The sequence below is a fragment of the Ostrinia nubilalis genome, chromosome 22 (genome assembly GCF_963855985.1).
Source record: "Ostrinia nubilalis chromosome 22, ilOstNubi1.1, whole genome shotgun sequence".
NCBI lineage: Eukaryota > Metazoa > Arthropoda > Insecta > Lepidoptera > Crambidae > Ostrinia > Ostrinia nubilalis.
In genome coordinates this window covers 13,258,787-13,273,530 of record NC_087109.1, presented here as the reverse complement: position 1 = coordinate 13,273,530, position 14,744 = coordinate 13,258,787, and the positions used below count along the sequence as shown (strand labels likewise).

The window sequence follows — 14,744 nt, the reverse complement described above, 5'->3', positions numbered from 1 at the left end:
GAGACACGAATGACAATACTTTCTTGTTTATCTAACTAAAGGCTTATGGCATATTTGCTCTAAACTGTTATATCTGTGCTGTTTGTTATCCATGTGAAAATTAGCACCGGTGCAGCGGTGGTAAAATGGTTTTGAAGCAGAATGTAATCTTGTAAAATGTCATTAAAGTCACTGTCTCAAAAAGTCACTTTTACAAAATGTCATTTTCGCAAAATGACACTTTCGCACAATGTTACTTTCACAGAATGTCATTCACAATTTTTTTTGTATATTTACATTTTGAGAAAGTGACCATAATTATGCTTATTTGCGAAATGATGACGTAATGTGTCAAACTTGCTTTTACTTTTAAATTTTAAAGTTAAGAAATAGATTGGAAGCGGTTAGCTGTGGACTGAAACATTTTTATTAACAACACTGGCGTAAAAATTAACAGAAACTTTTCAGAACATAAATTCAGATGTAACATATAGCCACGGTTGCAGTTCACGTGCCTGGGCACGCAGCTGAAGTGCGCGGGCAACGCGTCGCTGGGCGTGCGCGCGCGCTGCGTGGCGGGCGCGCGCTGCGACGGCCGCGCCGACTGCCCCGACGCCGCCGACGAGGCCGACTGCCCGCCGCACACCTGCCCGCCGCACCACGTGAGTGTCGCCAGAGCTGATGATGTAATGTACTTTGAGTCATTAACCACAGAATAATAATAAGTACTTCGTACAGAAGATTTTCTTCGCGAAGGTATTTAAAAAAATGTATGCTCAATGACGTTAACAATATGGTGTAATTTAGCTTGTCTCAAGAATCGAGCACCATTTTGTTGACAAACGTCTGTGATCGGTACTGCGCCGAAGACATAGGGCTGACTTCGGTAAAATGATGTGTGACGTGAGGTGCCAAACTGCGAAAAATGGCGGAGGAAATACATGAATAAGCATGAATTATATTTTGTGTTTCTAATATTATTCAGGCAGTTAAAAAATACTGCAGAGTATTAATTGCACCACCGTTTTTACATATGGTTTATTGTCTTTACAATGCAAATGGGTGAAGAATACGTGCGTGCGTCAATACTCGCTCGTGATTGTCCTGTCGATTTGGTATCTCAGGAGGGGTAGTCGCGCGTGTTTTGTTTTCGATGCAAACTCGCGGAGATGAACAGGCCTGCATTAACTAAATTATTCACTACTGACCAAAAAACCGAATGATGACGTTTATCAACGATAGCAGCCCAACGCGAAGTACCGTATTTGTGGTGTCAAGCCCCAGAAAGTAGAGAATTGACTAAGAGAAGGGACATGGATCAGAGAAATTTGTAGGGAGTCAAGCAAAGCGCCCGGGGAAAAGAGCCCAGAGCTTCCTCGTTGTGAATAAAAAAAAAAGTACCCGAGCAAGTCCCGAGATTCGGTTCGTACGCCGTGAGGCAGGAAGAACCATGAGTGGTGATGGGATTTGACCAAAAAACCGTTCACATTTTGTGAACTATACACAAGTGATTAGTTTTTTTTTAATGAATTAAACTAAATCTACCGGTTTGGAACTGTTTGGCCGGTGAACGAGTAAGCGTGAAGGGCAGTAAAGCTACTCACCTGTCAAAACAGAACAAAATAGATTGGCTCGACCAAATGATTTAAACAAATGTGAAAAAAAATTAACTTTGACTTACTCTTCAACAACATTTTTGGTGCTTAGATAAATGTTTAGCTACTAAATTACTCGCAATTTGACAAAAACAAAGCTTAACTCGTCTCTTACTACAGTTCTCGTGCTTGGGCGGCGGCTGCGTGCCGCTGGTGTGGGTGTGCGACGCGGACGCGGACTGCGCGGACGGCAGCGACGAGGGCGCGCTGTGCGCCGCGCGCCGCTGTGCGCCCGGACACTTCCGCTGCGCATCCGGACGCTGCATCCCCGCCGAGTGGCTGTGCGACGCCGAGGCCGACTGCCCGCAGCGCGAGGACGAGGTACTGTAGGCTACGAGTAGAATACTCGCCACGATAAACTTATATCGATTATGGACGATAAGCTTATACATTTGTATTTTGTCATCTAAAATGGACGATAAGATTTTATTATGGTGCATCCTAGTTCGGCAGAACACCTAAGCTCCAGTTCTTGAACGTATACATATACAGGGTCGAATCAGGGGGACGATTCTCATGCAATCGAAAAAAAGTTCACATTCGAAAAATAATTCGAAGACCGTTCATAGGGTAAGGTTAGGTTTTTTCGACTATTACACCGTTTGTGCATTCTCAGAAGTTCACAATCGAAAAAGTTCGATCGAAAACCACTCGAACGCTACGAGTGCTAAGTACCAGTCGATCTTGAAATTCGTACACGAATTTATCTGTCAAAGTACTCCAAGTCATAATCATATGAACTGTGAAATAAAACCAAGAAATTTTGGACTTTGCAAGTTTAATTTCTTATAAAATTGATTATAAAATATAAAATATCCTCCATTAAAACTCGTATGAAAAAATCTAAATTATTTGTTATAATTATTTTTTCAATGATGACATTGGCATTAATGTCATTAACCATTTTAACATGTTCCGAAACATTCAGTACACGTTATTAAACATTAAAAATTGAACCTTTGAAACTTTATATTTTGTGATTTTGCGTAATAATTTTACAACATTATGTATCAAATTATAAAAATAAATGGGCTTTGTAATAAAATTTCACTAAGCAAAGATAAATTATTCATACGGAAGTTACAGCGTTTTTAAAAACGTCGCGACGGACCGTAACAAAAGTTCGTATACGGAAAAAATTCGATTGCATGAGAATCGTATCCCAGTTTATGCAACGTCATTAATTCGCATGAAAAATGTTAAATTAAAAGTTACTTTACTTTAAGGTAATGAGCACTCGAGTATGGCCGTCATAATGTTGTTTGGCTTGCTAAAAACTGTCTAGAACTACAATATGTGTTTTGATTGGTATATGAGGAAGTAACTGGTGAGTTAGGTAGATTAACGGCCGATTTTACCATCAATCACTAATTTTAAGTGATCCCTATTGATGTTTAGAAAAGGGGCAGATTAGAGGATCGTTTAACTAAAGTGATAGGTACTTAGAGAATGCGAATGAGAGATTGGTGGTGAAAACGGACAAAAGTGACATGTACGGGTGGCCCTTGTAACGAGTTTATGTTGGCAGGCGTCGTGCTCGGGCCGCGCGGGCCCGACGTGCGAGCCGACGTACTTCCGCTGCCCCTCGGGGCGCTGCGTGCCGGGCCGCTGGCGCTGCGACGGCGAGGACGACTGCGGCGACGCGGCCGACGAGATGCACTGCGAGCCGCGCAACTGCTCCGAGTCAGAGTTCAGGTGGGGACTAAAGCCCAGTCTGTGAGCACGTAGAATTTTGTCCAATGACCCCAAGCTACCCATCCTTATCGCTCGCGCGTAATTATGTTGCTGTTGCGTTCGCACACTCACTGCGGGCGCCCGTCGCACAGTCGCGACAGCAATATAATTACGTGCGAGCGATAAGGATGGGTAGCTTGGGGTCATTGGACAAAATTCTACGTGCTCAGAGACCAGACTATACTTGTCTTCCTTTTGAATCCACAGGTTGTTTCAATTTCGTTGCGGATCCAATGACAGTTTAACTTTCCCCCGGGACAAACTTGACTTTCGCTGGTTGGGTTTTTATTGGCGATCAAACTAGATCCTGGCTACACAGAAGTTGTAGCGGTGGAAAAGAGAGGTGAAAATAATCCTATACGTTGTTTCAATTGAAGACTGGTCATCACTGAGACCAAATGTGTATTATACGTCCTGCAACATAATTTGCTGCGAACACATACTCACACTAATGAATATTGAATACAGAGCGTAAGTAACCTATACACTTTCAAGTTCAGATATCGAATACACGTGAGCTAGCTATCTCACTCTTGTTAAAAATGTTTCCAAGCGAGACAAAACACTCGTTAGTCCAACTTTGCAAGGCGTCAGCGCAGACAGCGTATGTAGATACAAATCTTTGCTTGTGTTTATGATCTCAGCATTCGTGAGTGACCTACACTTGTACGTCATATTTATTGCAACGAAAAAAGTATTAGACAAACAAATTGATTTTTATTTTTAAAGGATAATTATTTTTGCCCTATATTGAACATCAACAACCTTTGAGTTCACATTTCATTCCTCTCCCCTGGGCCTCGCAGATGCGGCAGCGGCGAGTGCGTCCGCGGCGCGCTGCGCTGCGACGGCGCGGCGGAGTGCGCGGACGGCTCGGACGAGGCGGGCTGCGCGCCGGCCTGCCCTCGCGCCGCCGCCTGCGCCTCCGGGGACGCCTGCGTGCCCAAGTAAACTTCATTTCACTAACGTGACATCTAAACTTGACCTTCATTGGTTGGGTTTTTGTGGCGGTCAAGCTGTAGATCCTGGCTACACAGGAGTTGCAGTGGTGGGAATAGTCCCGATAACGCTCAAAAAATCAAAATCATAATCAAAAATATTTATTCAGTTTAGACTACAAGTGGCACTTATGAACGTCAAAATATAAATAATAAAAAAAAAGAATAGGTAGTCCTTATTGGGCACTTTACATGTCTTCTTATCTTTTGGGCCCTACCAGCGCTTCGAAACAAATATATGGCAAGTGCCATCTTCATTTTGATACATTATATCTTAGTGACAAACTTTTGTGTTCAAATTGATAATACCAGTCAACAGCACATCGCACTATACATACATACATTTTTGCAATCTCGCTTTTATTACAACTGTATAAGATGCTGCAGAGTTTAATGTGCTGTCGTTCGTATGTGATAATTGCATATGAAGCAGAATTGTGACCGTGTTGTTTAAATAGGGAGTAAAAAACTGTTAAGAAATAACTAGCGCCGTTAAGTAAGTGTCGCTCTATAAGGACCATGCATTTGGCGATGCTTTGCCTTTAATGAAACAGACTAATCAACTTTGGTGATGTCTTTATGACTTTCAGTCAAGAGTTTCCTACTGAAACAATTTTTTTCGGGCTTAGTGAAAGCGAGCATTAGGTCTTATGACCTCTCCTAAAGTTTTGCTTACGGTGTGAATAAGAATAAGAAAAACTTTATTTGACACAAAAAGGAAAAAATAAAAAACAGAACAAAGGGACTTAAAACTATACACGCATATTTTTGTGCCAAAAAGGCGCCCGCTCAGCATTAATCGAGCCACACGTGCATGCACGCGTGCCCCGACGCTGGTTTTTAGCGGGCGCCTCTCCAACCAACATTATAAATTAAAAAAGAAAAATAACATTAAACAAAACATTGTCAAAGAGGGCGCCACTATCTCACCGTGTGACGTCCTGCCCCTTCACAGCTCGTGGTGGTGCGACGGGTCGCTGGACTGCGCGGACGGGTCGGACGAGGCGGGCTGCGGGCGCGCGGCGTGCGGCGGCTGGCGGCTGGCGTGCGCGCGCTGCGGCCCGCCCGCCTGGCGCTGCGACGCGCGCGCCGACTGCGGCGACCCGGCCGAAGAACGCTGCGGGGACTGCCCTGATAACCAGCACCGGTCAGTTTACTTGCAGCTACGAAAATTGAGACACTTCTTCCAGTTCCAGAAGAAAAACTAAAAAAAACTTTTATCAAATCATATCATTTATTCAGTACTTAGGCCTTTTCCAAGGCGCTTATACACGTCCCAAATATAGCTTGCCCTACCGCCACTTCAGGACAACGCGACAACAGAGTTGGTGGTGAAGGAAGTGGCGGAAAATACTCGGACACCTTTTATGTTTATTATATTACAGGTCTGTCATATAACTGAATCAATGCCAGAAGTATGTAAGCGGCACGGGAGGCGACATATGACGTGATAGAACATAGAAGTCTAAAGCACATCTGAAATCTCGCTGACGTTTGACGTCACAAAACTCTTCCGTGCCGCTCCCATACCTCAAGCACTACTCAGTTATGCGCCTAGACCTATGGAATTGTGTTGACCAGTTGCTTCAAATGCACATGATTAAAAATTTAATTTTGGTTACTTTACGTGTATAGTGTATAATGTATTTAGAGCTCCATATAACCGCTCCATATATAGCTAATATATTGTACCGTTTAACACTATGTTTGTTTTGTAGATGTGACGACGGGACGTGCGTGCCCGAGAGCCTGGTGTGCGACGGGTACGCGGACTGCGGCCGCGGCAGCGACGAGAGCCCCGACCTCTGTGAGACCCCCGCTATATTCACTTATTCTATGTGAAATGAAACACTCTTGTAGGTTGTTCTAACTTGTATTTCAGCACCACTGATTTACACAATTCCGACATTATGACGTCATCTTAATAGTACCTCTTGCTTTGAACGCTCAAATCGAACTGACTGTCCAGCGGCATGCCAGCGATAAGGTAACTTCCCCTTCCATCAGTGAAAGTCGACCGGTTCAAAACGACTTATCGACGGCATGCTCCGGAACTAGTCAAATGCAATACTTATTTCATAATTAGCTGTTTTCTTAATTTTTAAAATACTAAAATGTATACAATAAAAATCTAAAATAATTAAATTAAATAATAAATATGAAATAATTGGATTTAATACAAAATAAATTCTAAAATCATTCTAATGTCTGCAAAATGCCTAGGAAGTAATCAAATAAAGTATTTTAATTTAATAATGGGTTTTTGGGTTCTTCTAAAATACAATACAAATACTAAAATTGTTGCAATAACTATTTAAAAGTAACCAATAATCGTATAAAATACAATATAAATTCTAAAATCATTACATTCGGCCATCCGACACCGTGATGCCTCCCGGCATTCACGTCTAATAAGGATTTATTCTAAAATCATTAATATTACTTTTCAAACAATATTACAATATGAAGCATATATATAGTAGAATGATAAACAATTCTATGACAACTTGTTAACAAGTGTTTTAACATTAATAATGCATTTTAGAAACTATTCTTCATATTAAACCAGTAACAAATGTTAAGGGAGAAAAATCTTGTAGGCACTTATACACACTATACATTTTCACCTAATCTATATTATTCGTAATGACTTATTTTATAACCAATAACGGATATTTGCATGAAATTCAGATATTAATCGTTTTACTTTATAATTTTCTCAAAACTACCATATCGAATATATTGGAAACTTCTCTTTTTAAATCCAAATTTTTATTTCACATAAATACACGTCCATTAGATGTTAGTACATAATCAATTTAATTACAGTGTATATTGCCATGACTGCCATGTGAAAGTTATTAAGTTTATAAGAACATGTCAAAACGTTAATATTAAGTATATCCAATTATATCCATTTGTAACCGTAATCTGGCAAATAATGAATTGTGGTCACGATTTATGATTAACACTAAAGGTACTTTCGTCAGAATTATGTATTCCTAAGGCCTTAACATAATTTTCTTCTTTACAAATTTTCCAAGTTTTTGAAACCAATAGGTACAATTACAGTGTCCTTATATTATGTGTTTCTGAATGTCTGTGATGCTCGATTTCATCACGATAAGCGCAACATATTTGCCATCTAGCTGTACGTGGGACCACTAAAAATAATTTGATAACCTTACTGTATCTGCTATTTGAAGAGATTACGATGTTTGGATGGGTTGTCGTCAGATTCTATGACTGAATTTTGGTATTTGGACTATTCGCGGAACTAAATTTCTTCTCCTTTTTTTTAACGTGGTTCTTAAGGCAGCATAACCAGTAGAAACTTTTAAGTCGTAAAAGACATACCTTTTTTTTTTTTTTTTGCACACACACCACAGCTAGTGTCTCTAACTCATAGAAGTTGTCTTTCATTGAAGATGTCTTTCCTCAGAGGTCGTCTGTCTGTGGGTCGACTAAAGTAAGTGACTGCTACAGAACTTTGAAGACTTTTCTCTTTATCATCAAGATCTGACTTAAATATGATTTAGAGTCCTGAATAATATTGATAATCATAGCATTGGATCAAGTTAGTCATCTATGGTTTTCTGAACCCTTTTCCCTTTTGTAATGAGATAAGTGGTAATGGTGGTATTTGCACATTCTTTTTCATCCTGACATCAAAGACTGCACGTGTACGTCCTATCTCAGTCAGATTTATAGCAATACAATCGCGATAATTTCACAAAAGAGTATAAAGCTTATCTAACTAACCAGAACATGTCGGAACTAAGTCCGGGCTTAGTCATAATATCAGCTCTATCGAGAGTATCCATAGCTGAGGGGTCTTTTACAATTCGATTTACATGACATATTGGACATGCTCCAAAATGCATTGAAGTAGCTATTAAAATATTTGCTTTAAGTGTTATTGGACTAGGAGACAAATTACCAAAAACGATTTCACCTTTGCCGTTGTGAATTAAAAAGGCTCTTTTAAACACCCGGTACTTGGCCCCCTGTTTAATTTACATACATAACATACAAAACAAACAACTGTGACAAACAAAATTCCACGCGGAAGAACCCTCGGCGGAAAGCTATTCGCATTATAAAATATCACTTGAAAATATAGAACCGCCTAAGGCGGGAATCGAACCCACGGCCTTAAGCTCGCCAGGTGTCAAGTTATTTTAAAAATTTAAATCGAAAGGCAACTGTAAACGCCAGAAACTATCCTCTGTAAAACTAGAAATTTATGTTAACTGGTATTCACTTGTGTCCGTCATTTTCGTGGCTCTCGAAAATATTCTGACCAGGAATTTTATAGAATGTCAGTATTCAAAACCGCGAGAAATTGCAGTTGCGTGAAGTTTTGACCAATAGATGTGTTGACACCGCCAGTTAATTGACGTACTTTTAAAAACTGTTAAATCAAACTCCCATAGATTTCGTATGGCACGACAAGCAAGTGACGTCGCTATTTTGTGAATTTAATCAAACTACTTTTCTTAATTACAATCCGACCAAAAATGATAATTTACAGGTCATTTCAGATTAATTAAGCTTTCAAGATCAGAATGTCTTTAATAAATTGTAATATCGAATCAATATCGGTGTCAAATCGTCCATTGTCAGTGAATCAATCACTAACACTTCTATAACAGCGTCAATCTCATCAACATTTTTGTTTATATTAGCTCTATACTTAGAGGTATGACTGATGATTGACCACATTTTTTACAATCTGAATTGATATTGAAATGATCTGCCAAACTATACTTAGTTTCAGCATCGGTTTTGCGTCAACAAGTGTACTCACTACCAACACTTAAAAGGATTTTTCATTTACCAAAACAGTCTCATAGATTTTTTTTGTCATAAAAATAATTACGTAAACTGTTCATCCTTTCAATTAGCAGGATTCAAAATTTCCTCTAACAGACGTCCGTAGTTCTCTTAGCTAAGCCAATTAACTTTTGCAATGTCTAAGTCAAAGACAAAATTCTCTTATTTGCATTAGCTATTATAATAGCGCTCACAAAATTGTCATAAAATGAAAGACTACTAAAAGAAAAACTTTAAACTTCTGTTCATTATGGAACCTTGACGTTTCATATCTTTTGCTCTACCAAAAAAATGACTAACCTAACCTATGAAACCTTGGTACAGGTACTAAGTTCTTTTTATAGTTACAAATTGCATGACTTTTTTTTTTTTATGACTTCTTACAGTAATATAATACCTATTGTGTTTATTTGAGCTCGCTAACTGATGTAGTTCTTTGAGAAAACTAAATTAGAAGAAAAAGCTTAATTCAACTAGAAACTACCTATCTAGGTCAGACTAATGTAATCAGAGGTCAGAATAATTCGAAATATATTTTTGAAGTGGAATTATAGATCTATAGACAAGATATTGTACTTGGCAAAAGAACCTACCGAAAGTCCGAACCGACGACAATTTTAAAATAAACGAATCATTAATTAATTCACTTTACTTGTATAAAAATATTTAAAAAAAATTTTTTTTTTTAGCACATTTACTTTAACGTTAATTTAAACGTTATAATCGAATACATTATCATTACCTTTAATTATTACTATTTAAGATTTACTACATAAGCTAATATTCCCATTTTACTGTAGGTATGCGTAATATTTCATAATGTGTGCGCAATAAAAAAAAACTACCAATAAAAAAATAGGCACTTTTCTTCACTAGAGTCTACCAGAAATTTTACGAACCTCATGTGGCACTGCTCTTTCAGTAGAGCTGGAAGAAGATGAGCTCCTTCGCGTATTTTTCTTCAACCTTGGCCCCATAGAAGACGATCGTGGTGGCGCCTTCTTACTGGACGACGACGACAACTTCGTCCGCTTAGCACGCTTATTTCATCGTCAGCTGACGGGTGTCCCTGGCGGCATACGAGCTCCATCTTCAGTAGTCGTTGTACTCAACTGTGAAATAAAGTACTCGACGAAATAAACTGTGTCTGACCAGCATCAACTCAACATCATATGGAAGCTATGTTCATGTTATATTAAGCAAAAGTTTGATTTGTGTCTTTTCCAAAAATCTAAATCTCAAAAAATAAATCTAAAAAATATTTTGTTTGACAATTAATATTATGCTCCCTGAGCAAAGTGTAGTAAAATACCATTGTGACATGTTTCTATTATACATAATTATGCATCACAAATAAAGATTTTGTATTTATACTTGTATTTTATTCAGTGCGACCTTCACACACAACTCATGTGACAACTGGACGGCTTGCTTGTTATGTCAGTAATAGAAGGCTTTTCATTCTAGAGACTATCCTAAACAATGGGGCCCTTAAGGCGCATCTAGCCTGATAAACTGGAGGCGCGTCTAGCCTCGTCATACTCAGTCATAGTCATAGTTCATAGTTATAGTCAAAGTCAAAGTCAAAGCCAAAGTCAAAATATCTTTATTTGTTTAGTAGACTAATAAATAGCACTTACAAATCGTCAAATATTTTGCTCATAAGGAGCCTCTACATGTCTCATACTTAGTCATAGTCAATGGGGCATCTAGCCTGATAAACTGGAGGCACGTCTAGCCTCGTTATACTAAGTCATAGCCATAGTCTAAGGCGCATCTAGCCTTATAACCTGGAGGCGCGTCTAGCCTCGATATACTAAGTCAGTCATGGTCATAGTCATAGTCTAAGGCGCATCTAGCCTTGTTATACTTAGTCATAGTCAAAGGCGCATCTAGCCTGGTAAACTGGAGGCGCGTCTAGCCTCGTTATACTAAGTCTTAGTCATGGTCAAAGTCATAGTCATAGTTTAAGGCGCATCTAGCCTATTAAACTGGAGGCGCGTCTAGCCTCGTTGTACTGAGTCATAGTCAAAGGCGCATCTAGCCTCGTTGTACTGAGTCATAGTCAAAGGCGCATCTAGCCTTGTAATACTTAGTCATAGTCAAAGGCGCATCTAGCCTTGTTATACTTAGTCATAGTCAAAGGCGCATCTAGCCTTGTTATACTAAGTCTTAGTCATGGTCAAAGTCATAGTCTAAGGCGCATCTAGCCTATTAAACTGGAGGCGCGTCTAGCCTCGTTGTACTGAGTCATAGTCCAAGGCGCATCTAGCCTTGTAATACTTAGTCATAGTCTAAGGCGCATCTAGCCTATTAAACTGGAGGCGCGTCTAGCCTCGTTGTACTGAGTCATAGTCCAAGGCGCATCTAGCCTTGTAATACTTAGTCATAGTCAAAGGCGCATCTAGCCTGATAAACTGGAGGTGCGTCTAACCTCGTTATACTAAGTCTTAGTCATGGTCATAGTCATGGTCATAGTCATAGTCATAGTCTAAGGCGCATTTAGCCTGATAAACTGAAGGCGCGTCTAGCCTCGTTTTTTAAAATAACTATTTCATGCATTAAACGAAATATTCATACGTTTTTCTACTTGAACTTTTAAAATCAATTACTTTTTAACCAAATAAATAAAAACGTACCTTATGAGCTGTAGATCACATCCCACTTCTGAGTTGAAATGAAACACTCTTGTAGGTTGTTCTAACTTGTATTTCAGCACCACTGATTTACACAATTCCGACATTATGACGTCATCTTAATAGTACCTCTTGCTTTGAACGCTCAAATCGAACTGACTGTCCAGCGGCATGCCAGCGATAAGGTAACTTCCCCTTCCATCAGTGAAAGTCGACCGGTTCAAAACGACTTATCGACGGCATGCTCCGGAACTAGTCAAATGCAATACTTATTTCATAATTAGCTGTTTTCTTAATTTTTAAAATACTAAAATGTATACAATAAAAATCTAAAATAATTAAATTAAATAATAAATATGAAATAATTGGATTTAATACAAAATAAATTCTAAAATCATTCTAATGTCTGCAAAATGCCTAGGAAGTAATCAAATAAAGTATTTTAATTTAATAATGGGTTTTTGGGTTCTTCTAAAATACAATACAAATACTAAAATTGTTGCAATAACTATTTAAAAGTAACCAATAATCGTATAAAATACAATATAAATTCTAAAATCATTACATATGTATCCTCAGGACATTTTAGGCCGCTTTCTGACTTGTCGGCGGCAGCAGCACGACATCAGCACCCTCGGCATACGCGCTTACTTCTTCTTCTTCTTTTCGTGTCGACAACAAACCTACACAGTGTCAGCCCAAAACTCCACCACAACGCCAAAACGTAGCACTCATCAAATCCTCCTCAGTGCAGTTGCTTGGGCACTCAGGGCACGACACCAGGTGCTTCATCGACTGGGGAACAAAACTGCACCTGCACTCTATGTTTAAGCTTACCGAGCGCCTATACTTCAATGCAGCGTTCCTGATTGGCGCGGCACAGAATCCTGCCTCGTGCCGCTGCCGCGCCTACAAGTCGGAAAGCGGCCTTAGTCTTACCTATTAATTTATTTTTTGACCAAAAAATAAAACTAAAATTTCTTTTCATTGACTATTATTTTTGGCAGCGTAACTTTTATAGGATATACTTTGAGAGGCTGATGTTTATGTGCAGGCCGCACATGGCGCGGCGGCGAGCGCGACGGCGCGTGCGGCGCGCTGCAGGTGGCGTGCCCCGACGGCCGCTGCGTGCCCGCGCACGAGTCCTGCGACGGAGGTACCCACCCGTTTTGTATTCACTTGCTACTAACATTCAGTTTATATGAAACCATCAACATACATGCATTTACATTGTATTATGTTTCTTGTAAACGGCTTATTCTATCTTTCTCCTGCATCCTAGCCCAGCTTGTGTGTGTGTACAATTTTTCATCGATAAACATGTATGTATCGGTGTTCGCAGAGGAAGGCGCGTGCTCGTGGCGCACGTGCTCGCAGCTGTGCCTGCCCAAGCGCAGCAACCACACCACCTGCAAGTGAGTCGGTTATTCATTCACAAACTATCTTAATGGATCTCTAAAATTCGAAATGTGTGTGTAAACTCGTTTCTGACATGTTAACAGATGTGTACCGGGCTACAAACAGCGACAACTACCTGATGGGACACTGACCTGCGAATATCTCGGTAAGGAAACTGTTATAAACTACAAATAATTGTCTAAGGCGAGAATCGAATCCACAAACTTTCGCTTGCCGGGTGACTGACTGCTTTTCCATCTGAGCTACTTAGACACTGGATGAACCCATCGATTATTAATACGTTGTTACAGCACCAATGTTGGGTAGTGTACCCTTAAAGTTTGAGATGCCACTCTTAACACTAAACATTTTATTAACTAAGGTAACGATTTGTTCAGACGAACATTGATAGGGCCTTGCCACACTGGCGGATTACAAGCGTTTTCAAAACACGCCGACTGTTCGTTAAACGATTGCAATAGTGACTGAGTTTCTTGCGCTGCTTCTTCTCAGCACTGGCCCATTTATTGTCCCGAAGCAGTGGTAGGGTTAATACTAGGACGTGTAAAAGTGCTTTTTAAAAGCCTATTTGCAAAAATAAATGAGTTTTATGAGTTTTTTTTTACAATCCGCCAGTGTGGCAGCTCTCTAAGATATCTTAAAGGTCTCCCTTGGAGCCTCCGTGTTGATTATCCGCTGTGTGCAGGCCAGCCGCCGCGCCTGCTGGTGGCCGCAGGCGCGTCGTTATCAGTGCGCGCGCTGCACCGCGAGCGGCCCGCGCCCGGCGCCGCGCCCGCGCCGCTGTCGCCGCCCGCCACCACCGCCGTGCCAGCGCACAAGTCCGCTAACGACAGGTAAGCGAACAAGAAATTTGTTCAGTATGACCAGACTGACGCCAGGCACACGTGTTAAAGTATTAAATGTAATACTTACTTATCTTTTGTAAATGTTTTGTAAAGATAATCCATAATTTTTCATTTTTGGAGCGATCAATTGTGATCGATTATGCTGAGCCTCATTCTTTTGCCTCTTATGTTTTTTAATATGTTTTTTTATATTTCTATGTTTGTAAAGTAAAAACGAGGCAACAAAATATTGTCTTATCTTATCGAACAGTATAGGCTCAAGGGCGGTAGAGCGTGCTATACTCAGAGTTTCCCTGTGTGATCGAAATAGAAATGAGTCCGCAGAATCGCTAAAATCAAGTGGCAGTGGGCGAGCACATAACTCGCAGACCTGATGGCCGTTGGGGCAGAAAAGTTCTTGAATGGCGACCACGAGCTGGAAGACGTAGTGTGGGCAGGCCCCCCACTAGGTGGACCGACGATCTGGTGGAGGTCGCGGGAGGTGCCTGGATGCAGGACCGGTCGCTGTGGAAATCTTGAGTCCTTTGTTCAGCTGTGGACGTCATTCGGCTGAAACGAACGAACAGAACAAACGGCATTGGATGTATATTGGCATGTTGTGTCAGCCTGTAATGAGGGCTATCGTTTTTATACTTAACAGTT

At 40.3% G+C, this 14,744-nt stretch overlaps 1 protein-coding gene and 1 long non-coding RNA gene across 2 annotated transcripts; both read left to right on the top strand.

Moving 5' to 3' along the window:
• Positions 1–125: 125 nt before the first annotated feature.
• On the top strand, positions 126–4,319 carry LOC135083102 (low-density lipoprotein receptor-related protein 4-like). The gene is made up of 5 exons (XM_063977869.1): positions 126–143; positions 486–641; positions 1,755–1,955; positions 3,163–3,329; positions 4,175–4,319. Exons 1-5 carry the CDS (start codon positions 126–128, stop codon positions 4,317–4,319), a joined length of 687 nt encoding a protein of 228 aa, XP_063833939.1.
• An 8,595-nt stretch (positions 4,320–12,914) lies between these two features.
• Positions 12,915–13,404, top strand: LOC135082653 (uncharacterized). Its single transcript, XR_010259432.1, has 3 exons — positions 12,915–12,994; positions 13,181–13,253; positions 13,341–13,404. It is a non-coding gene; the product is annotated as an uncharacterized LOC135082653 (long non-coding RNA).
• The last annotated feature ends 1,340 nt before the right edge of the window (positions 13,405–14,744 follow it).

What these genes read in the sequence shown, in the direction of transcription:
- LOC135083102 (XM_063977869.1), top strand. An exon ending in ACACCTGCCCGCCGCACCAC is followed by an intron (nt 642 to 1,754) that starts GTGAGTGTCGCC and finishes CTCTTACTACAG; the next exon opens with TTCTCGTGCTTGGGCGGCGG. An exon ending in TGCTCCGAGTCAGAGTTCAG is followed by an intron (nt 3,330 to 4,174) that starts GTGGGGACTAAA and finishes TGGGCCTCGCAG; the next exon opens with ATGCGGCAGCGGCGAGTGCG.